The 25,723-nt window shown below is 30.9% G+C and overlaps 1 protein-coding gene across 1 annotated transcript in view; it reads left to right on the forward strand.

Moving 5' to 3' along the window:
• LOC145292925 (cyclic nucleotide-gated channel alpha-3-like) overlaps nt 1–19,487 on the forward strand; it is a 485,528-nt gene extending 466,041 nt beyond the window's left edge. The window contains exon 4 of the mRNA XM_080139093.1: nt 17,961–19,487. Coding sequence (XP_079995219.1) covers nt 17,961–19,354 — 1,394 coding nt within the window. The 3' untranslated portion in view covers nt 19,355–19,487. The remainder of the gene's footprint in view (nt 1–17,960) is intronic.
• The last annotated feature ends 6,236 nt before the right edge of the window (nt 19,488–25,723 follow it).

Here is a 25,723-nt window from a genome sequence, read left to right on the forward strand (position 1 = left end):
ATGTGACGGATTGCTCTCTTACCTTCAATTTTCTTCTTGAATTATTATTCATACCCCTGGAAAAAATCCCGCAGGTTATTGACCCAATTTCAATGTTAGATTCCTTAAGCTGTGTGATATCCCTTTTCGATGACTTTTAAATGATTTGAATAACATTTTCAATATAAGTGATGATAAGCAAAATATACGTTTGTGCAAAACTGATCATTTTACTTACTGGATTTTTTCTCTTTTGATGATATTCGCCATTGATGAAAATTCATGGATTAAGAAAATAAATATATTTCCTATATCTGTGTTCCTTGCTTCAACCAATAAATTCTTAATATATACACACATATATATATATATATATATATATATATATATATATATATATATATATACACTTGTGCCCGATATTATTCATACCCCTCGGATCTTTGAGATTTCTATAAGAATATTGCTCAAACCAGAAGGTAGACAATATTAAAGGGATTTCAAACAATAAATCAAGCATAAGCATTTAATTTAAACTCAACAAATAAATAATTGATGAAAATTCATGGATTAAGAAAATAAATATATTTCCTATACCTGTGTTCCTTGCTTCAACCAATAAATTCTTAATATATACATATATATATATATATATATATATATATATATATATGAATATGTATATATATAATTCAAAATATAAACCTTTAATTCTTACCTTTAAGAAAGTAAATTTATATATATTCATGTCACTTGTCACTCTGGCTTTTATATATATATATATATATATATATATATATATATATATATATATATATATATATATATATATATATATATATATATATATATATATACAGAGATATATGTGTACAAAGTTTAATCTTATTTTGCTAACATAAATTTGAAGAGCTACAACGACTGGTGTGATCCTATAAAGGCGATCGCTAGTTTTGTCCTATAATTACTTTTCTACATAATCTTTACCATTATCAATGCACGTAAAATGGTGATGAGCGTCTAGCTGTGCATGGACGTCTGGTTCGTTGTTTATTCACGAAGACTATTTAAACAGTAAAGCCTATTTTAACCGGAAAAGTTTAATAGCTAGGAAGACCAGAGCAGTGCTATTAAAACCAGCACCCAACACTTTGTATTCCACAATTAATTTTATACATAGTCATCAATATTATCAATGCAGTTCTTAAAGAAATTCTAGGAAGCATTTTTGCTTTTGGCTATGACAAGGACTGCTAAAAAGTTTCTCATATCGTCACTATTTGTAATGGAAAATATAAATTTCTAATGATAAACTTCTAGGTCAGACATCACTACAATGCAATTTCTAATTCTCTCTGATCCATTCGGGCGGAATTAAATAGGATGCATTACTTTTAGAACTCATTGTACACACACATACACACAGACACAAACACATACATTATATATATATATATATATATATATATATATATATATATATATATATATATATATATATATATATATACCATGTGGCTTTACTTCGACGTAATATTTTTCATATAATGGCTCGTACAATCTCTTAGGTTTTATTTTCGTTTATTTATATTTTATTCCCTAGCATGGTCGTGTACGAGTTTGTATGCATCTGAATGTCTAGATATTCTTCGAGGACTATACAGAACGTCTCTTCTCATTAAATCACGTACGTTTCCTTACTTTAAGTGTATACCATTAGAATCCCACTCTCAAGACTGCAATCTAAAAAGTTATATTACGTCGTAAAAAATCTCTTGAAACTAGGCTTTTTTTTTTATTTACATCATGGTTGTTCCAGTAAGAAGCATAAAGGAAACTCTGAGTAATATTAGAGAGGCGGCGTGGAAAACTGGCGTTTGGCATTTTCTTGCATGCGTCTAATCTTTATCTATGAGCTTTGGTCCGTCGGTCGTTCTCCTTTTAATAATATTTTTTTTTTATCCGTCACGATCTGTTTGTTTGAATTTAGCTACCATGTTTAATGCTGTGTAACGTCCAAGCTTTAAATATTGTATTTGCTTTTACATTTGCGTAGGCATAACAGTGATTATTGTCGCTAAGATGTAAAAGCCACTCAGTCCAGTCTCTGACTCAAGATGCAAATATTCGGGCACTGGCAGCTTCCATTAGTAAAGTTATTGCAAAGCATAGATCCAGTAACTTAGAGGAAAGTGGGACTTAAATCAAGGGTTCTCTACCTCTGAAGCTTGTGGCACCTCCGGAATCAGGCACAATCAGGTTGACACACCGGTTCTCACAAGATCACCGAAGTTAGGCAAGTTCATCATCAGCATCATCATTACAGACACTGTCGCAATTAACAATAATATATTAACGGAAAATACCAGATGGGTGATTATTTGAGAAGGGGTGGCGCTGTATGTTCCGCGAGGTGCAATACCAAATTGGGAAACTGGCGTTGTCTATCCTTCATGGATTGTAGATAGATCTCTCTTAAGCCATGGTAGGCAACCCATCTAGTGATGGTTTCACGATGAAAATACCCTTGAAGCGTCAAAAATTCAGCTGCGGACAACATTTGAATTGCACTACAAACTCGTGTTGTGAGTTCAATTTCGGCTGCACCCGCATGTTAAATTACATAGGCTTCTCTCTGACTGTTTCCAGTGTGTGTCTTAAGTCAGGTGTTCCTCTCTGACAAGTGTGAGACCCCCAGACAGTTTGAAATTCTCAAGCCATAAAAAATTTATTTTTCCCCTTAAATCTATAATATCCGACTGCTACGCTTAGCAGGAGGGTCAATTCTTTCACTCTCCAGTTGGTTTCTACCTTTCACAATTATTCACTTGAGAGTCATTTGGTATGGGCAAAAAATAAATAATTTGGTTATTTATTTGGGGTGATCAAATTCCCCGGATAATAATTAATAAAAACTTAACTATGTGTCCACCATCTTGTGTTTTTTTTTCTTATCAAAAGTAACTCATAGCATCTTAAATATATTTTGAGTAACCAAATAATAACTTTTTGACAACACACAATTTGGTTAATTGATTTTTCTTTACAGGGGTGACCTATTTAAATTGTCAAAATGCGCCATTCCTCAAATTCTTAGATATCTTTATAGCTGAGCATTAAGTTTTCAGCCGATGTTTTCTGTTTTTTTTAAATTGCTATTTTGTCAACAGAAATTATCATGAAAAACAGTTCTCTTCTTTATTAATAACATTGTACGTGTATTAAATTGATACCATAACAATCTCTCCTTACAATGGCCTTTCTTTCAATCATCATCATCATCATCATCATCATCATCATCATCATCATCATCATCATCATCATCATCATCATCATCATCATCGCCATAATCATCATCATCATCACCATCATCACCATCATCATCATCATCATTACAAACACTGTCGCAATTAACAATAATATATTTACGGAAAATTGAAAGGGAAATATATATAATTTATCCAAACAATCCGAAAACAGTGTAGGAGAGAAGATAAGGTTAGCAATATGCATTCTTATTATTGTTTAATTAATTATCTTTGTTCAATGAGATTGATTTTTCTTAATCACGAATCGTGCAATAAAAGTCGGTTTCTAAAATGCTGCAAAACGTTCTCAGAACGCAGAGACTAAAACGGCTTCTTGTCTGTGTCTCATCGAAACGATTTCATTCAACCGTCATTAACATCTTCCCTACTGGTAAATGCTTGGATTTTATTTCGTTTGACTTCTTCCAACTTCTGACATAGTATTGAATAGTATGTTCTTTATAATGCTACGTTTAAGTTCGATATACCATTTTCATCAATGGACACGAATATTGAATAGTCAATTTTATTTATGTTCTGATGTATATTTTATTAAAATCTATCTTTCGGTGATCTCCTTACTCGTTATGTAATAAGCTGATTACTATGAAACTTTGACATTCAGCCCTGTGCAATGCATGTACATAAACTCTGAAAGATTAATATGAAACACTGTTTAAAATGTATATTCTCTTTCGTAGCAAGTTAGATATTTTCATTTTCTACAATTGATACCATACATTTATTCTTAATTATTGCCCGTTTTAATAGCTTTTCTTTGACGTATTTAAAATTCAAACATGTTAGATGTGTGTTAAGCTTAATCCAAAGCTATTAGAAATGAAATAAGAAACATTTATTCAATTGTTCTTTCTTATTAACACTCGTTAGACCGAAGTCTTATTTTCCTTTAGAATTTGATAGGATTAGAATCATGTAGCAGATTCTGAAGAAATATGTATTATCTTGAAATTATATTTAGTAAAACAAAGATTTTAAATCCCCGTAAGAAAAACAAAACATAGGAAAGAAGCTGTTTTTGTTCTTGGGTATTTGGTCTTGAACGTCAATGAAAAGCATTTTGAGAAAGTTTTGTAACATGATATAAGCCATGTTTTTTAATAACTTTGACCTGGGGAATATATTTTAACTTTTTTATACATATATCTCTTTACAATTACCTTAAACCTTGGCATGTGTGACGTGTATAATTCTTTTGAAAGATGCAGTCTTAGAAGTCGTTATCGCATGTAAGAACTGGTAATGCAAGTGATATTTAGTGTAAATTAGTTCCACGCCAATGCGCATGTCGGATAATATCTCATCTGGAGAGTTCAGATATATCCTACTGTTGTGAAGATATATCAATCATATTAGACAACAATTATAAAATATTATGTAATTTTCAATTAATTTTGGTAATTTTAAAGCGTTGAAAATAAGCATAATATAGTCACCTGTTTTATTTGGAAGATTAAAATTTGTCAGATTTGCAATACATTTTATGAATCGCCATTAGATATAAATAAAGGGACTCAATACAAGGTACTTAAATTTGACTTTACGCCATTTTCTCGATTGCAGATGACTTTCAACACTATAACAACTTTTCCCCAATATAGCATAACTTTTACGAATGTTAACATTTACAATTGAAAATGTCCGTAAACTTTAATCACTGTATAGGTTTCTATTCGATTGAATTAAACTATAATTTCAATAAACTATATTACTGATTTTATTCTGCTGAACCAGTTCAGTCCCGCATATATAATTATTTCAATCTTGAAAAAATAAAAGTGTTTTAACTTTCCAAATCATGGCCATTTTTATATATAAATCTATAAATATTACAGAATTCGTTTAGTTGATTTCACTTTTGATTGCACATTTGTGTAATTTATCTATCTATATATCTATAAAAGCAAAAATGTGTGTGGACACTAGGAACAGTTTTGATTGGCTAATCGTATAATCCAGATTCCTCATAAACGATTATTCTAATGGGCTTAATTTTAGTATCAAACGAAAGACAATAATGTATTGTTAACCTTGCGGGGGAGGGTAATATTTTTTCTAAGGGACCATTTACAACAATAAAATTATAGGAAACTACCCCGAAAAGAAAATATAGATAAATTTTGCCATTAACATTCAAATTTACGCCAAATGAACCGCCACGTTGCTATGGAAATACGCACACAAAAATATTATTTTTAATTTTAAACTTCTTTTGTATTTAATATTTTATATCATTTTTTTTTTTTTTTGAAAGTGACTTTTTTAATTAAACGATTACCGTAAAAATTTCAAGCAATAACAAATTCGTTTATCTTGAAGTTTCGCCTTCCTTTGTTTACAAAGCCATTTGGCGGAAGGAACGCCTGACATATTTTTAGCTATGGATGATCCAAAATGTATAGAATGAACCTTTTTTAATAAGTTTTCTTAAAACAGTCTTTATTTGAAGTTAAATGACTTTTTTATTAGATTTGTTATCTGTTTCCCCCGTTAGTACGTTTATGAACGTTTACCTTACTTTTATAATAAAAGTAAGATATAAACATTTTGAAATTAAAGTCAGTTTAATTTTTAAAAACATCGAGGTGTGTTTTCTTCAATTACATTATAAACTTAATGTGTAACTTTCCAACACACATTTTCTTACATAAAAATAAACTTTATAGATAATTTATAATATTTTTTTGGAGATATATTTAACGAAAAGTTGTTGCTGTTTATTATTGACGCTTCACACGCATTTAATAAAACACCATAAAAACCGTATCCATTACAACTCCTTGTTTTTGTTTATTTGAACTATTTAACAAATTTTTGCATACATAAAAAATGTATTGCTCTTTTATAACATAAAATTATGACATTTCATTTACGAAAAAAATTATTTGGAATTCTTACTTCCGACATACATTTTTTTTAATGAAACTATTATAGTTATTTCCCCTGATTAGATTTTTTTTACTGTTCCGAAGAAATATAACAAAAAGTCTTCCCAAATAAATTCAGTGCGTGGAAAAATAATTTCTTGTATACATAAATTATTTTTTGCTTTATTTCCAAATATTCAATAATCTTGCATAATTTGACCCAGATTATCTTGATTTCCCGTCAAGCATGGATTGGGCGAGACCGGCCATCATCGGTTTAAGCCGAGCGTTGTTACAGACGCTTTAAAAACAACTGAACCGGAAAAAATACAAATTTTACAGGATTGATTATATATTTTTTAATTTTATTTTACATATTTCGTTTTTTTTGTTTCATGTAAAATATTTATCAATAAAAACTGTTTTGTTCTTCAAGAAAGTTTTACTTTTTTTCATCGTAAATCCTTAAGTGTAAGTACAAGTTTTTTTAAGACTTCTTGTTTAGTAAATTTTTTAGGGGGGGCGTCACAGAAAATGTATGTATATATATATATATATATATATATATATATATATATATATATATATATATATATATATATATATATATTTAAAAAACAAAATACGTAAAAATATATTTACGAAAAGCGTAAATTGTTAAATGAAAGTACAGGATTATTTTTTCAAGAAAATTCATTATCTTTCTTTATTTCGTTTTTGGTACTCATTCACTTATTGATCACTGCTGAAATAATAAGGTTATTGTTTTAAAAGCCATTCTTAACATGGAGAGGGGTGGATGTTTTGTACCTATTCTGTACTTTAACCTTACAATTGGATAAAAAATATATAATAAAACTTTAATTAAACTTGGAAATACGATTTAAAAAATAGCGCGGATCAGTAAGTGCATTATCACCCATTTTTTTTCTTTTACTGCTATTCATTGCCGGTGGCAGAACTTTCTCGAGATAAGGATATACCTTCAGTATTCGGTTGCTTCGTTTGTACTGTTAACGGCCATCGACGGCAAGTAGGGAGGAGATAGGCTAAAGGAAATTTATAAGAGTGCTCCGATATAATACCACATTCCCTTCGCATATCTTTAAGGGTAGCCATTTTGGACGGCCATAAATAAATGTTTTTTATTATTGTTAGAATCTAACCTGGTGGAGAGGGTATCACGTACTTATTTTTTGGACGTTTTTATCTGTTCTTTTATTTTTGAAATTGTGTGTATGTGTGTGGGGGGTATCGACGTTACCCATAATTAACATGATTAATATCCTTAGTAGAATATGTGTGTTCAAAACGGAACTTAACGTCAATCCGGGCAAAGCCGTGCACCCATGCTAGTACTCCGATGAATCCGGGGCTTTGTGTATTGATATTCATATTAAAAAGCCCTTTCTTTTCTATTTATATATAGGTCGTTTAATTACATTCACTAACAAAAGATATCGCTGATTTGATTATTCTTTTAAGCATCCATTTTGAGTGATTCTCAATTAGTTGTATTTTTCGTTGTTGTTTTTTTAGGTGATGACTAACTTTATCACGTGTAATTATATCCATGCCGATATTCAATAGTTTATACTTGCGTAATATTTGCGAAAAAGTCTTTAGTAAACACAAAACTCTTTCTATATTTATTCATGTATACACATTCATTTTTGTTTGCCTACCAAACTCCTAGACCTGCGACTTCATATATAAGGTATTAAAATCCATGCAAAACTTTATATTTGTGATTTTGTTCGGTAAATACGGTACAGTGTGAAAATTTAAAAAAAAATGAAAATTGCCAGATGGAGGTCGAACGCAAGCGTTTCGAATATGCAAGCGTAACTTTCTAGCTATTGGTGTATGTTTTATTTTTTAGCTCTACAGAATACATATTTTATAGCTCAGTCATTAACGGCAGAGGAAAAATAAAATAAATAAATCATAAGCTTAACGTTTTGGTTTGGATTTTCGGTGGTGGCGCAAGAGTCATTTGTTTAACTTGTTAAATTATTTCTCTATAGTATGTGCAATATTATATAATTAATCAGAATCTGTATTAATAAAATATATCATATTTAAGCGTATTTTACGACCGGACAATGCCGTGCGGGCTAGTAACATATTGTAACATTCATTAGATAGAATATATAAAATCAGAACCAAACATATTTGCTTTATAGATTAATTCTACAATTTAGTGATGAACTTATTTGATATGAAAATACGAAACTACCAGAGTTATTTTTCTTGTATTTTTTTTATTTTCAAAAAATTAAAAAATGTCGACAAAATAACGTTTAGCATATAGTGGCTCGAACAAACCAATTTGTATATTTTTCCTGAAATGAAAAACATGTATAGTTTGCGCGTGGGCATATCTGCAAATGATTATATTTTATTTTGAAAAGATCTGCTTTAAAATATTAATTTTGTTAGTGACACAGGAGTGTAGTAGGGCAATATGTTTTATTAATATTATCTTATTTTACAGTTATGAAATTTCATGTGAGGGTTGGTTGTTTGGATTAGTTGTGTTCATCTTTAGTGCTATTTGTGAAACAGTTCGGTTTGGCTCCGTCGATAGTCTCGTATTCTAGGAGTTGTTTTTTTTGTCGTGGTTTCGTATGTGTGAAGAAAATTTGGTTGACAAAGACCGGTAATTAAATTAAAGTTTAACAGAGGATTAGTTGGAAATATCTGATCACACATGTAAATAAAAAGGGGCACATCTGTTTCATGTAACGAGGTCAAAATAACTGACAGGGAAGTAAGATGGAGAGTAAGAGGACTTAAAGAAGCTACACCTATACTCAAAATAAAAATAAATAAGCAGGAAGAAGATAAAGATCAGCAATATATGGGGACATTTAATTGTTATGTAAAACAAAAATTGTATAACAGCCTATAATTTCAACGGCAAAAATCATATAATCCTCTGTAAAACTTTATTATTTTATTTTCGTAAATATTTCATGGGCTATCAGTTGATTATCAAAATGTTTTGAAATTGATTTAAAGCCTATTAAAAATAAACTCATTTCTATGTTTCCTTTCCTACTTATTGATAAAATGCGTTTCAGCTGTCTAGGAATACAATGTATTCTTGATGATAATATCCAGATAATTACGATTTGGGATTGAGCAATCTATTGCCTAATAAGAAGCAAAATTAAGAATAATCACATGGGGATGTAGCTATAATATTTTTTTATGTATTTGATCGAAAAAATCTTCGCTTCTATTCTTCTGTGAGAATATGGTAAATTTTATTTATTTATTACTTCACATAATCTAGATTTGTGGAATCAGTTATCATTAGTTCTAAAAATGATGTTTCTGAATATTTTTAATATTTTTATTATTATTCAATATTCACCCTAAACAAGGAACAGCGCCAATTTGAAGTAGGAGGCTACTATCGGGGAATACGTTCATATGTATTATGAAGGGAGATGAGTAGCAAGATGTCTGTCCACACTACACCTGAACTTCTGCATCTCAGTACAGTTAGGAAAGCAGAATCCACGAAGGGAGTTCCAACGTCTAGAAATTATGGGAAAAATATTGGAGTAGAAGGCTTTCTTAAACCTAATGAACTTTACTGTGAAGGGTAGGATTTAGCTGCTTGCCGCCTTTGTCGAGATATTCATGCCAAGGGGGTACAAGTGATTGTAGTTCGTCAGAGTATTAACAATTAAAGTAATTGTGGAACAGGCAGGTAGTGCAATATTTCGTTGATGGGGCAGAGGCTGAAGTCTAAATGACAGTTCAAGGCCTATGAGGTTTTGCACCCTGTTAAGAAGTGAGAGATAAGTAGAAGTTGCACCAGCCCAAATGTGAAAGATTACTCCATACATGGGCGAATGGTGGCTTTATAGACGTATAGAGTACTTTCAGGCGTAACTAGTTTTCTAGCACGTTAGAGAAAGCCCGCCTGCTTAGTAGCAGCCTTGGAAATGCTCTCAATGTATCTATTCCAGTTCATGTTTCCTGTAAACGTTAGGCTGAGGGTTTTACAGGTAGTACTTTTGGGTAATGTGTTCTTGGCCATAACTATTGGTGGTAGAAAAGGTTTCTTATAGTTATTGAAGGACACATGCTCAGTCTTGGCAGCATTGAATGTTACCATTCATTTTGATCCCCATGCGACTACAGATTGGAGGTATCCCTCTAGAGTTTCTGCAATTTCCTCAGATATATGATCATTTGTTTTCCCCCCTCGTGCCTGTTATAGAAGTGGTGTCATCAGCAAATATATCCATCTCAGAAACAATTTCATCAGGGAGGTTATTTGTGAGTATCAGGAACAATAAAGGTCGAAGGATAGATCCCTGAGGTACTTCCGCATTTATATCATATAGTTTCGATGTACGACCATCGAGAACAACCTGGAATTTTCTCTTACTTAAGAAGGATTTAATTACATTATGTATTCTTCCAGTGATACCATATGATCTAATTTTTCTTAGAAGACCATCGTGTCATATCGTGTCAAATGTCTTAGATATATCGAGGGCTACCGCTCTAACCACCCCTGTTTTGTCCAGTGAACGGTATATATGTTCAGAGATAAGGGCTGATAATTCGAATCATTTCGTATAAAATAATATATAAACTTCGATCTACTTTAGGTTATTAATTCTGGAACTTAGGAATTAATGAGTAGAAGATCTAAGAAATTCACAGTTATAAGCTGAACATCGCACGAATTGAGGATTAAATATTCGTCCTTCTTAAGATCTTGTGACGTAATGAATAAAGCACTTAGTAAAGTTAATGCGGTACAATTATGTTGACACACCAGTACTCGCTAGATAACGGAAGTAACGCAAGGTGGAAACATGGGCAGTTCCAGATGAGTGACCATGGTGGAATGATATGCGCTGTATGTACTTTCTCGTAAGGTTGGCCGTGGGACCAGCACCCTCACCCCGGAAAAAGAACTCCTTGCTACAAAAGCATCTAACGATTATAGACCGCCTTAGCCCCTGTAGGGAGTAAAGGATATGGATGGACCCAAAGTTGTGGAATTTCAATGTTCAATGCTCAATCTTCACTGAGAACGATACTCAAAATATAATCGGTAATTACTTAACACTTTTATCCGGCCATAGCTGACAGAACGATAGCGAGTAAATAAATGGTTCATTTAGAAAGTTCGAGCAAGTTTCTAATTTCGACAGAAATATTGAGGGTTCGACAAAATACACTATAGCGACAGACGCTAGTTATGTTCGACAGTGAACGAAGGGAATCGACAATGACATGCATAAAAGCCCGCCAGTGTCCACCAGGAATGCAAGCACACACTATTCGCCGCCTGAAAACATAACTAACCGAAATTTCCTGTCAGTGCCAGCCATAGACACTCAGTGATTCATTAAATCCCAGTGCACATCAAGGCCCAACAGTTGAAGGCAGACGATTTCGGATTGGTGCAGTCTAATGGAGACCAACACTGATAATAGCCGCTTGTAACTGCCAGTTTCAATGGGAACTAGTGGCTAACAGTACCCACAGGTAATCGCCTCAACCCTGCAACAACAGTCAATAAACCTCAGTGCTTACAATGATACCCGGTGGTTCCACTAGTTACCATTGCAAGAAAATGCCCGACAGTGTAAGCGGAATTCGGTATTTCTTAGTTTTATTTGTTTTCAGAGGGGGGGGATATATCGAAATAGGTTTTGGCTTTATTTAATACATCCACTGAGTAACGCCGGTAGACAGGTTCTGCAGTCGCAAACAAACACAAATCGCCAGTAACCTCCAGTACAGACAACGACAACCACGGACTTAAGCTTACTGCCAGTACAAGAAAATGCACGACAGTGGATTTTATTTTTGTTAGGACTAGTAGTATCCGCTATATTCGAGGACTGACAATCGGAATTTTATTTGTTTTCAGGGAAGAAATATTCAGAATAAGTTCTGGCTATATGCCATATTTCCACCGGGCAACACCGGTACAGGGGTTTGCTAGTAAGTATTATTAGTATTATTATCAATAGAATAGTTTAGTTGTGTATGTCTTATTCCGTACATCACGCTTTTAAAAGATTCAACGACAAGCTTTAAATGGTAAATCGCATTAGAAAATCGTAAAAGTTTTGTTTTAATAAGTTCAATACATCAAAAGAAGAAATATATTCGGGATGCGACCTCTGGTGATGAGAAGCATTGGACTTTAAAATACTATAGTATAAAGAGTTTGACCTAAATATGCCTAATTGATATATAATCTTGATTGAATAGACAAAAAAAAGCTATATACATTAGTTTATATTAAATTATTGTCGTTCTCTTATTTTCCATATACAAGAACCCAAGTTTGCCCAGCTGGGCAAACTTGAGTCATTGTACCGGAAAAATATCCAGTAAATAAAACGCTGTTTAGTAAATCGTTATTTATTTACATTTTTTTTTTTGGCATTTCAATACACCAAACATGGATATAAATATCACTAAAATATCAGATGTGTCATAAGCTTCATTTCGGTACCTCACTTGCTTGGGTCGATTGCCTCTAGGGTGAGATAACCCGCGTTACACCCACAGTAAATCGAACTTACTAAGGGAGATAATAACTTCCGGTGAATACCGGAATATTTCTCTAGTAAATAAAACGTTATTTTATAAATCGTTATTCTTTTCGAATTTTTGAATTTTCTTTTGCATTTCCATGCACCAAACATGAATATAAATATCACTAAACCATCCATTGGGGCACAAGCTTCATTTCGGTACCTTACTTGCCTGGGTGAGTTGCCTGTAGGCTGAGATAAACCGCGTTACACACAGACAGACAAACAGTAGGAAAATTCATAAAATATATATATATGCATATTTATATATATATATATATATATATATATGTATATATATATGTATATATAAGTACTTTTTATTAATGATAATTATCAACTTTATATATTTATTAATCAAATTTTATAGGACGCATAATATACTGATTATCATCAGTTGTGGATATTCTGACAATGAAAATTGTGTTGATTTCAATATAAAATCCTTAGAACGAATTGGTGAAAAGAAACATCACCTGAGAAAAAAGTGATACGTACACAATTTACTGCCCCTATCGGATATAATACAGGCGGTTTTGTTTTGACAACTACAATCTTTTCGGGATGTTTACATTCGTTCGAAAAAGTGTTTTTAAATACGGAAAGTCTTTCTTACAAGAATAGATAAGCAGAGAGAATTTATGGCGCGCTCGGAACACTGTGATGGAACGTGTTTGGTTATCTGCAGATTCAATAACGCAGGCAAAAGGCTTAAAACATTTCTGGCAGCCGTCCTAAAAGACGAAAAGGAGTGACGATGATGCACAAACGATGAAATACAATTATGCAAACAGAAAACACAGACATATGTGTACGCACTTTATATATATATATATATATATATATATATATATATATATATATATATATATATATATATATATATATATATATATAATGTCCCCTATCTTCGGTTGAGCATTTCGGGAAGTGACATACAAATTGCCATTAGCGTATAAAGCGACGCTCTTTGTGTAAACAAATTGATCAGACGCATTTGCACGATGTCAAAACTAAACATCGTTAAATTCATTACGCACACAGCAGTAGCCGTATAGCGTAATGGTGAAAATCCTTGACTGTCATTTGGGCGGTCGGGTTTCGATCCTAGCTTGACTAGGCACACTGATGAGCGGCGAAACAGTACTGAATGTGTACTATATATATATATATATATATATATATGATTTATATTATATATATAGAATTTATATTATATATATAATTAAATATTTAAATCAAGTTCAGTTGTATTATTCAGATTTAATACGGATATAATGTAGAGCTAAGTTAAATAATTTAACTGAATTTCCTGGCCTATTTGTTTTAAAGGACATCATAAGATTTTTGTAAAATCAAAACTGCCTTTAAACGGCTGCTAACAAACATGATAAAGTTTTGTAGATCCTGACTAGCCTCGACAAACTCTCAATTTCTTTCTTTTTCCGCGTCTCTTTCTCATATATATATATATATATATATAATAGAAAAAAAAACCTGGATTGATTCTTGGCAGCATTCGAACATTTCCGGATCCGACCCATTCAGTCTGGTTCGCCATAACTCAAGTGCCGACATCTTGACTGCCGGTCTTATATTCCCTAGTTCCCGTATCTAGCTTCATCGATATGCAAATTAAGGCGCGATCTAATCTGATCATTTGTCGCCTTTTAGTGTCCTATCGGTCGGCTTTCAAGTTCTGAGCATCGCACATATCACCCTTGGCAACGTGCCTCCGTGACTGCAGTAAAACTCCTTTCTGATCTCATGGTCACAAACAGGACAGGGAGGTAGTATCCGTCTTTTCGGGTACTTCATAGAAGTGGGGCTTCTTCGGGAACATATGCTTCCATATCTGCCTCGTGTTACTATTAGTCTTATCGTCATCGTATCTAAACCTCTCGAATCACAACTGACCCCAAGATACAACGCCAGGCGCACAGAATTTTATTTTTAAATTTCTCATTTAAAAAACGACTTTTTGCATACAGTCTACTGAATCGCATAGTAAGTTTTTCTTTTTAACTGCGACTTTAAAAAAAAAAATCGACTCGAATTGTACTCTCACCAAAATAACTTTAGTTCAAAAGCGACATTTTTTTTTGTTCCCTTTTCGGGAAAACAGGATTTTAGTTTAAATTCTGCATTGAAAAACGACTTATTAATACATACAAGTCGTCGAATTGCATTTTAAGTTCTTTTAAAAACGATTTCTTTCTTTTTCAAAAATAAAATAAAATTCCACTCGAATTGTACTTTCATAAAATAACTCTTTCGTTGGAAAACATCTTTTTTCTTTTTCAGCACAACAGGATTTCAGTTAAAATTCCGCATTGAAAAACGACTCGCATATGCATATTAAAACTTGTCCACAGATTACAAAGGGAGGTGATTTTTTCGCCGATATTTTCGAAAGCCATCCTCTCTTTTCGATTGACTAGCTTTCATTTAAACCTTCGCCACTGCCGGTTTTGCGATGGACGCAACGGCGAAGATTTTCACCTTTTTGCTTTGTTCATGTTCTTTTCCTCCTTCGCGGTACAAGTTCGAGCTTGCCTTCCTACTACCATTGTTTTTTTTTTGTTTGTTTTGTTTTGTTTTCTGCTCAACACGCACCCCCAAACACCCGGTCAACGCCAGCCAACCAGGCTAGTCACATATAAAATAACATATGTGAGAAAACGATGTATCATAGATATTCTGTGTGATTAGGTGATTCTACTGAGAAGCAAAGGTGAGAAAAGTGTCAAACTTTTAATGTTTATGATTGTTTTATGTTATTGTCGGTAATTTCACTTCATACGACTCTTGTTATTATTTGGGTACATTCAGGAAGTCATATTAAATTAATATGACGACAATGTGTTAATATCATAGCTATTCACTTTGACTGGATAGCCCTCGTTTCGAGGATCTTATTATCTTTACATATTTGTGAAAAGACGTTGTTTTATAACTCGGAGAAATATTTGTGGCCTTTAATGATAAGAATATCGATCTTTCCTGTCCGGCTAATCGATAAACTTGTCTTAGCACGAGATTTGATTGAACTGCCAGCATGATGATAAACTAATTCTATTTTGGAGTCGCTAAAAAATCTGGTTATCAATGAAAACTGAATTTGTTTGTCTGAATCAAGAAGATATGTGACGAAGATATGCGCCTTTTTGAAAGGAAAAGAGAAAATCGAATACTGACACATATCTCACATACTTGGCTTGAAAAACATCTCGGAAAACGAATCCAATAATAAGCCATAGATTTGGAAAGAGACCACAGTCACATGTGTCTAATATATAATATTAACTTTGTCTATATGTCATAGTTTGTGATCAATAACTCCGTTGACAAATCGATATTTCATTCTATGTAGCAGGTTTTCTTTTCCTTCATTTTAACATATATTTATTACAACATTATATGTATGAAATGGGTTCTATTTAAAATCTACTAGATCGAGTGAGTGTAATTATCATGATGGATACATGTTTTATTATAGTTCCGCACTCCTCGGCCTTACATTCACGAGCGATATGAACACCTCTAATAGTTTCCACTTTGCCAATTAGGCTCTAACTCCTGTCCCATCGCCGCAATGTTGCATATGTGTGCTTGTTTTACAAGTATTTTAATGGAATGTGCTCTGATGAGCTCATTGTACTTGTGCTCCCTTCACGTACATATCCCCGACAAACTCGCTTACTAGCAAAATCTCATCCACTCGCTGTTGAGGTCTCTTATTGCAATACAACTGTCTACTCTAATAGCTTTTTCCCCTCGGACAGTTAGATGCTACAATCCCTTTCTTGATACATGTGTTCCATACTGTACTGATATGACGTTTATAAAGTAACGTAAACAACATGTTAATCTTTCTAAGGCCTGGGCTTAATTAGTAGCCTCTTACGTCCAATTGGCAATATGCCTTCTTTGGGATTAAGACACATAGAATAAAAGGGGTTTGGATCCTAGGAATACTTTCGATTTGTATTCTAACCTGTAAATACGTGCTAACGGGTCAAAACGAAATAAAACCATTTACATCAGAACATGGGTACATACACATTTTACCTTGAAGTGGCTTAATTTTTGCTCTTTTTTATACACCCGACGATATCGCAGGAGGTAACAACTAAGGCTGGAACGCTAACTGTTGTGGTTTATATTCCAGATGAATGCAATGGCTATTTTATTTTTTAAGTTTTGAAATCATTATTTTATATATTGACACAATATGATAATCAATATTGAATTTAATCTATAATAATAAATTCGAAATCGATATGAATTATCATATAATGTATAACTCTGTTTTAGGATCCGGCAACGTCCAGCGACACGCTAGTAGTAAAATAAAATAAGACAAAATGTTCTGATCTACTTAAAAGAGAGAACTTACAATGTTGCGAGATGTGAATTTCTTTCACTGTTCTCCGAGGTATCTTAATTTTTTCGGAGAGTATTATTTCCAATGAATGTCTTTTTTATACACTTTACACATATGTGTTTCAGGTTTGGCAAAATTATGTATATAGTGAAACTACTGCCAGGCGAATGATTCAAGTTTGCAGAGAGAAAATAGTCATCTTCTGTGTTATCATCACACATAGATAGGATTCAAAAGATATTCTCACATCTAATAGATTCCACACTATCGGCCAAGTTCGAGCCACTGCCCTATCACTGCAGTATTGCTGTACAAATACATTAATATAATTTTCTGTAATTCCTCTTCGACATACATGCGACAAACCTGACAAGCACCAAAATACCAGCCCCACAACTGTTTGGTCCCTATATGCCGGAAGGTCTTCTACTCAAACATTTCCTTACATATGTCTGCTAAACTTTTTGATTCATTTCCGGTTAAGTGGTTCACCGAGTGTAAGAGTACGCATAAGTTTGAATGTAATGTTAACTCAAATCTTGCTGATCGACTCCCCTTAATTCGTTAGTAGACAGGGTGGCACATATTCACATCTATCGCTCAAGTTGCAATAGGCATTGTTGGTTTTAAAAATTTATATATTAAAAATTCTAAGCCAAAGTGTCACGAGTAATCTTCTTAGAAATAATGCCTTACATTTTACTATGGCTTTTTAGGACATACTTTAATGATTATTTATTTATTTATTGTTTTACACATTGTTGATGCTTTATATGAATTAAGTATTTTTCTCCTTGTCTTTTTTCAGGCTACCTTGAACATGGCCTCATGGTGAGGGACACAAAAAAGTTACGCATGAACTATTTAAAATCAAAATCCTTCCGCTTCGACGTAGCCAGCATCCTGCCAACCGATTTTCTTTACTTTTTGACGGGGATCAACGTTCCCGAATTGAGATTTAACCGCCTACTTCGTTTCACGCGTCTTTGGGAGTTCTTCGACAGAACGGAAACACGCACCAACTTTACGAACCTATTCCGGATATGCAAGCTGGTTCTCTACATTCTCATTATTATACACTGGAACGCGTGCGCTTACTTCGCTATCAGTCACTCGATAGGTTACGGCACGGATGGCTGGGTCTATCCGAATATAACACACGAAAAATACGCTCCATTAACGCGGAAGTATATCTACAGTTTTTATTGGTCAACGCTGACGCTGACGACGATCGGTGAAACACCAATCCCGGAACGCGACGAGGAGTACCTATTCGTCGTGGTCGACTTTTTGATAGGCGTACTTATTTTCGCTACTATTGTTGGTAACGTGGGTAACATGATCACTAATATGAACGCCCAGCGCGCCGAGTTTCAACAGCGAATGGACGGCGTAAAACAGTACATGGAGTTTCGTAAAGTGAGCAAGGAGTTAGAGCAGCGAGTGATAAAATGGTTTGACTATCTGTGGACCAACAAGCAGTCCTTAAACGAGGAGGAAGTGTTGTCTGCTCTTCCTGACAAGCTCAAGGCCGAAATGGCCATTCACGTGCACCTGGATACGCTGAAACAGGTGCGAATATTTCAGGACTGTGAGCCTGGCCTTCTGGTGGAGCTTGTTTTGAAGTTGAAATTACAGGTATTCAGCCCGGGCGATTACATTTGTAGGAAGGGCGACATCGGTCGTGAGATGTACATCGTCAAAAGGGGACAACTACAGGTTGTAGCCGACGACGGGATAACCGTTTACGCTACGCTGACAGACGGTAGCGTGTTTGGGGAAGTAAGCATCCTGAACATCGCCGGGAATAAAACCGGAAATCGACGAACGGCGAATGTTCGCAGCATTGGCTACAGCGATCTGTTTTGCCTGTCCAAAAATGATCTGTGGGACGCACTTGCCGAATACCCGGCGGCTAAGAAACAGTTGATTGAACGGGGTCGGCAGCTTCTGCTTAAGGATAACCTCCTCGATGAGGAAGTGCTTAAGAAACAGGAGGAGAATGAGGAGACCACGTCGCAGGCAGTCACGCGGCTCGAGTCGAGCCTCGACACACTACAAACACGGTTCGCAAGATTGCTATGTGATTTCAATAGCACACAGCAAAGGCTGAAACAACGAATCACAAAACTAGAAAAAATTTTAGCGAGAGAAGAAGATGCCATCTCTAAAATATCTAATGTATCGAACGGCGAATCGTAGCGTTTCCGTAAAAGAATGAAAAAAAAAAACAATCAGAAACAAAAAAAAATCTTTGGTCGCTTTATTCTTATACCTAAAGTCTTTTTTATATAAATATAAATATATATATATACATATAAACCATTAACTTAGAATAACATTATTATTATTACTATTATTATTATTATTATTATTATTATTATTACTATTATTATTATTATTATTATTATTATTATTATTATTATTATTATTTTGTTTTACTAGTTACTTTGTTATTATTTCATTAAACATGATCATGAACCCATTTTCATTCATAATGCATTATTATTATTATTATTATTATTATTATTATTATTATTATTACTACTATTTTAGCCTAATTTTTCTTTATTTCGTATTCAGTATTTATAATATCAGTATTATAACCAATGCTGTTACGGTTTCTTTATTTTACATTTATTATGATTATATTGTTACTACTATTTTTTACTTTATATTCATTGAATTATCGCCATATTTATCATGAAAAGTAAAATTATTTTATAATTATAATAATTTATTATTATTATTATTATTATTATTATTATTATTATTATTATTATTACTACTACTACTATTTTAGCCTAATTTTTCTTTATTTCGTATTCAGTATTTATAATATCAGTATTATAACCAATGCTGTTACGGTTTCTTTATTTTACATTTATTATGATTATATTGTTACTACTATTTTTTACTTTATATTCATTGAATTATCGTCATATTTATCATGAAAAGTAAAATTATTTTATAATTATAATAATTTATTATTATTATTATTATTATTATTATTATTGTTATTACCGTTATTATTATTATTATTATTATTATTATTATTCATTAAATATTTATTATTATGTTATTTAATTTTTTTATTTATTTTAGTAAAATGTATTATTATTTTCGCCGTTATTACTCTGCTTATTTAATTATAATTCGAATGAATATAATTTTAGTTATTGTTTCCATATTCATTGCCATTATTCTTATTTTACGCACAAACTTTTAATTCGCCAATATACATAACATTCCTTCCGAATAATTAATAAATACTTTATAGATATCCAATTTTAATATGAATTTTATTAATATTATTTGCATCGATACACTTACTTTTTTGTTCATATTGCCATGTAATAAACAACTTATAAAAAGAAATTATGATCTGCGACAGAATTATTATATTTTACTGAGTTTTAATAGTTTTATCTATGTGAAACTATATTACTATTATTCCTGACCATTCTTAATCATGCTATCATAGAAATGTGGAATTTTACATAGATATCATCTTTTAATTCATATATTAAGTACTTAATGATTAATACTTATCAATGATACATTCAAATTATTATTATTATTATTATTATTATTATTATTATTATTATTATTGTTGTTTTGTTAGTATTATTTTATTATTAATTTTATTATTAATTTTATTATTATTATTATTATTATTATTATTATTATTATTATTATTATTATTATTATTATTATTATTATTATTTTCATTAAGTCCTAAGATTCATGAAACAATTATTTCAATGTATATCATTATAATCCATTTGTTATCGCAATAATTATTTTGTTATTTTAATATAATTTGCTGTAATATAATAAAAAAATTACTATGATTCTTAATTTAATACATTTTAGTATTTATATTCATGTTTTAATGCTTTAATTACATGTAAAAAGCATATTATTTCTATTTTATTACAACATTCACTTGTATTATAATTATAATTTCCATCATTATAATTTTCATTATTATTATTATGATTGTTTTTATTATTATTATCATTATTATTATTATTATTATTATTATTATTATTATTATTATTATTATTGCACAATTATCTTAAACTTTCTACGATTGTTTTACCACATCCAATTTTTTGTTAACTTAAATGTGCGTATGCATGCTGCTCGTGTGAACAATACATTTGAAATTGTAAAGAGAAGTAACTCCTTATGAAAGAATGCACAATAACACACAAAGTTTATTGAAGTAAAACTGATGAAAACATGATGGGATCAAAAGGCGAGAGAATAATTTTGTTATTGTATATTTAAAACTTTGAACAGAATGTTTGAGAAAACAAACTTTTTTAATATGAATTATTATCAGAAAAAAAAAAAGAAAAACATCACACAAAAATATTCCAAAAGATGAAAAGAATCTAAATAAAAAGTCAACAAAAATTGCTCTCAAATATTTAATAAGAAACACAATTATTATTTAAATTATGTTGTTATGTTCGCCCAATGAGACTGACTGCAGTAGAACGAAAGGCTTACGAATATTGCAGTACTTTACCGACGTAGTAATATTCGGTATCATTGTTAAGACTTTCATTTGTCGAAAGGAAGATCCAAATATCGTAGATATAATCACACACATATTTATATATATGTGTGTGTATGTCTGTGCACATGGAGCGTGAATGTATCTGAATACACGTATATATACACATACATACATACATGCATACATATATATACATACATATGCATACATATATATACATACATACACAAACACACACACACACCCACATATATATATATATATATATATATATATATATATATATATATATATATATATATACAGTGTTAGTAAAAGGAAACGGGCACTTTTATTATCTGCCAGTACTTAATTTAAATAATTGAATATGAAAAAATTATATCAGGGAATCATTTATAACTATCATCTTTATTAATCTCCACGAGAAATTGTTTCATGAACACTTTACAAAATTTTGAAAAATGCTATATTCTTACTAAAATAAGACTCTATAAATCTCTGTGCTAAACCAGATAGTTTTACCAACTTGGTTAAAACGGACTAATATGCATATCTATCTATCTATCTATCTATCTATCTATCTATCAATCAATCCATCTATCAATATATCTATCTATCTCTCTATATCTATCTCTCTCTCTCTCTCTCTCTCTCTCTCTATATATATATATATATATATATATATATATATATATATATATATATATATATATATATACCAGTGGTGAAAAAACCGGACTAGAGTGCTCAATGTGTGGCCAAAGCAGTATATAGGAAAGTTATTGCTGTGAGTCCAGAATGAGTTTACATATTGTTTGGAGGAAATATCCAACTAGCATCGTCAGAATTAATGACGATGCTAGTTGGATATTTCCTCTTTTTGAGGATCTTCCTCTAGCTGAAACAATATGTAAACTCATTCTGGACTCACAGTTATTAATTTTATATATATATATATATATATATATATATATATATATATATATATATATATATATATATATATATATATATATATATATATGAAACAATAAGCGTGGAAAATGATGTCACAAGCGCTGTATATTGATGAATATAGACTGGCCCATTCGTTTATTAAATTTATTTCTTAAATAAACAAAACATTCTATATTCACCAATATATAGTGGGTGTTACTTAATTTCCGCTTATTCTTGCTTTCCTACATAATAATAAAATTTGTTCAGCATAATATTATCCAGATTAGTCTCTTCTTATAGAATTGAATTTATTCTCTACTCTAACTCACTTAGGTATATATATATATATATATATATATATATATATATATATATATATATATATATATATATAATCAATTACGGAAGCACTTTTACCTAAATGCGACTTGGGAAACGTTTTCCATACAATCAAATTTGCACCCCTATATGGGGGGGCGGCATATATATTGTTTTTAAATGTCTGTGTATGTATTAATATATACAGATATGCATAAATATATATGTAATGAAGAAAATATTAAATATTTTTAATATGATGAGGTATTTGGTATTAAATATTATATATACATATATATATATATATATATATATATATATATATATATAATATAATATAATATAAAGCTGAATGTATGTGTGTATGTGTGTCTGGTCATGAATAGGCTCCTATATGGTTGACTATTTAAAAAAAACTGATTACATATAATGAAAGAAGATGTATCGAGACACAGGAATGGGTATGTTCGTTTCTGTAGATCGGTAGGTTCATTAAAATTGTGGGGTCTGCGTTCGCGCCTGGTCCACAAAGTATAGAAATAAACAATCAAAAAATTTAAAAAAGTTTACAAGTGTTTTTAATATAGATGTACATAAGAATACTTTGATAAGTATGTTTTTACTTTAATAGGGATGCTATAATAAAAATGTGGGGTATGCCTGGAAATATGTCACAAAGTTTAACAAGCTGTTTTAATATATATCCACAGAATATTGTGACAAGTCTTTCAGTGTGAACGGGTATGATATAATAAATTATGGGGTGTATATATTTTATTTTTACTTTCATCATATTTTGCTTTGGTTTTGATACCCCCGAATTCGAAGCTTTCTCTTTACAACCCTTCATTTTCATAATTTATCATACTTTCATAAATCGGGGTCCATTTTCTGTAGTCTGTATTTGAATCCAGTCACCGACGGGTACTTTAGCTAATATATATATATATATATATATATATATATATATATATATATATATATATATATATATATATATATATATATATACATGAAAAAAAAAAAAATGTTAACATGAGTCATTAAGAGAATTTAAAAATCATCTTGAAATTAGTTTATAAGCATGACCACAATATAACACTATTATTTGCTAAAACAATATGTAGATATTTCAAGAGTTTTATCGCTATAAACATCGTTATCCACCGATATATCTCAGTTCCGATGAAGCAATGTCTTTTCATTTCTCTTGCTACAATCCTGTTTAGATTATTAACCATTACGTCGTAACATATATATATATATATATATATATATATATAATTGTATATATAGGAAGTAGGCAGTTATCAAGGCACACTTGATTAAATACCACAGTTCTGTTAATGTTCTCTATCTCCCGAGCATTTTCCTTGTATACTTTTTGGTACAAACTGAAACGATTAGAAATGTGAAAAGAATAGAGAAAAGCGACAGAAAACACAAAGACCAAAATATACTCTCGTATTTTATTCAAAGCCGCCTTCGTATATATATATATATATATATATATATATATATATATATATATATATATATATATATATATATACTTTTAAAAAATGTATCAAATAAATGTTATATATTTAAATTCGGTAATGCGTATATCCCAATAATATAAATAAAAATGTAAATTGACTCAATTAATAGTGTCATGCTTATTGTTTTTTATAACCAAACACATGTATAATGTTTTTACAAAAAATCAAGACAAAATCTAAAATCAGAACATCAGATGGTGTATGTCACTCGTAACCGTTTAAACCTATGTAAACATGAAATAACTTTAAAATATTCTAAAATTCGCTTATCTGATAACACTAAAATATTATATGTATATATATATATATATAAATATAGATATATATATGTATATATATATATATATATATATATATATATACAATCCAAATTTTAGGGAACAAATGGTTTGGTATTAACTCATTCATCTACATTTTATTTTATTTAATTCTTCATTAATGTTTCTCTTCTAATTTAATAAATGCCCCCATTTCGTATTCTTAATCTTTCTACAATCATCTGTTTTATATCGATTTCATCCTTTGATTATTTTTTTCTATTGTCTACCCTCTCTGCTTTATCTGTGTATTGGTTTAACTAGACTATTATGATTTGAGTGTCTATTAATGTTTCCAATTTGCTTTAGTGTACTAGTAATTTTCTTTTCCCTTTTTTGCGTGTTTTTTTTAGAAAATAACCCATAAATGAAACGTATTATATAAATAATTTACGTTAATATTTATATTCACCCTATAATGATTAGGTAATCAATTTAAATATTTTCTCTATCATTTTCACCTTTTTTATATAAACATAATATACTTTTATTTTAACTAATACTTCATCAATCAATTAGGACGGTGTAATAAAACATAAATCGATTTGTCTACATTCATTGAATCATAATTTAATCAAACTTTCACTATATTTTTATTCAATATTTTGATTTTCGTCTTCATTCATCTCTTTTTCTTAATTATAAACTTTTTATCCTTATAGCAATTTAGTTTCAATTCCTCACTTACTTTATATCAAACTTATATTTTCATGTTTTAATCAATCAGAATCTGTTCATCTCAATATTTTAGAATTACTTATATTTTGATTCAAATTTTTGTGCTATTGAAATGTCTCATGTGTTAGTTTTAGAATAATTAAATTTATTTTTAATTCTATTTTCTTTATTACATTTAGTTTATTTTCCATACGTTAAGTTTTAGACCTAATACTTTTTTATCGCAATATTATAAATCCGTCATATT

This window comes from Euprymna scolopes, chromosome 14 (assembly GCF_053919585.1).
Source record: "Euprymna scolopes isolate OS-2025 chromosome 14, ASM5391958v1, whole genome shotgun sequence".
Classification (NCBI taxonomy): domain Eukaryota; kingdom Metazoa; phylum Mollusca; class Cephalopoda; order Sepiida; family Sepiolidae; genus Euprymna; species Euprymna scolopes.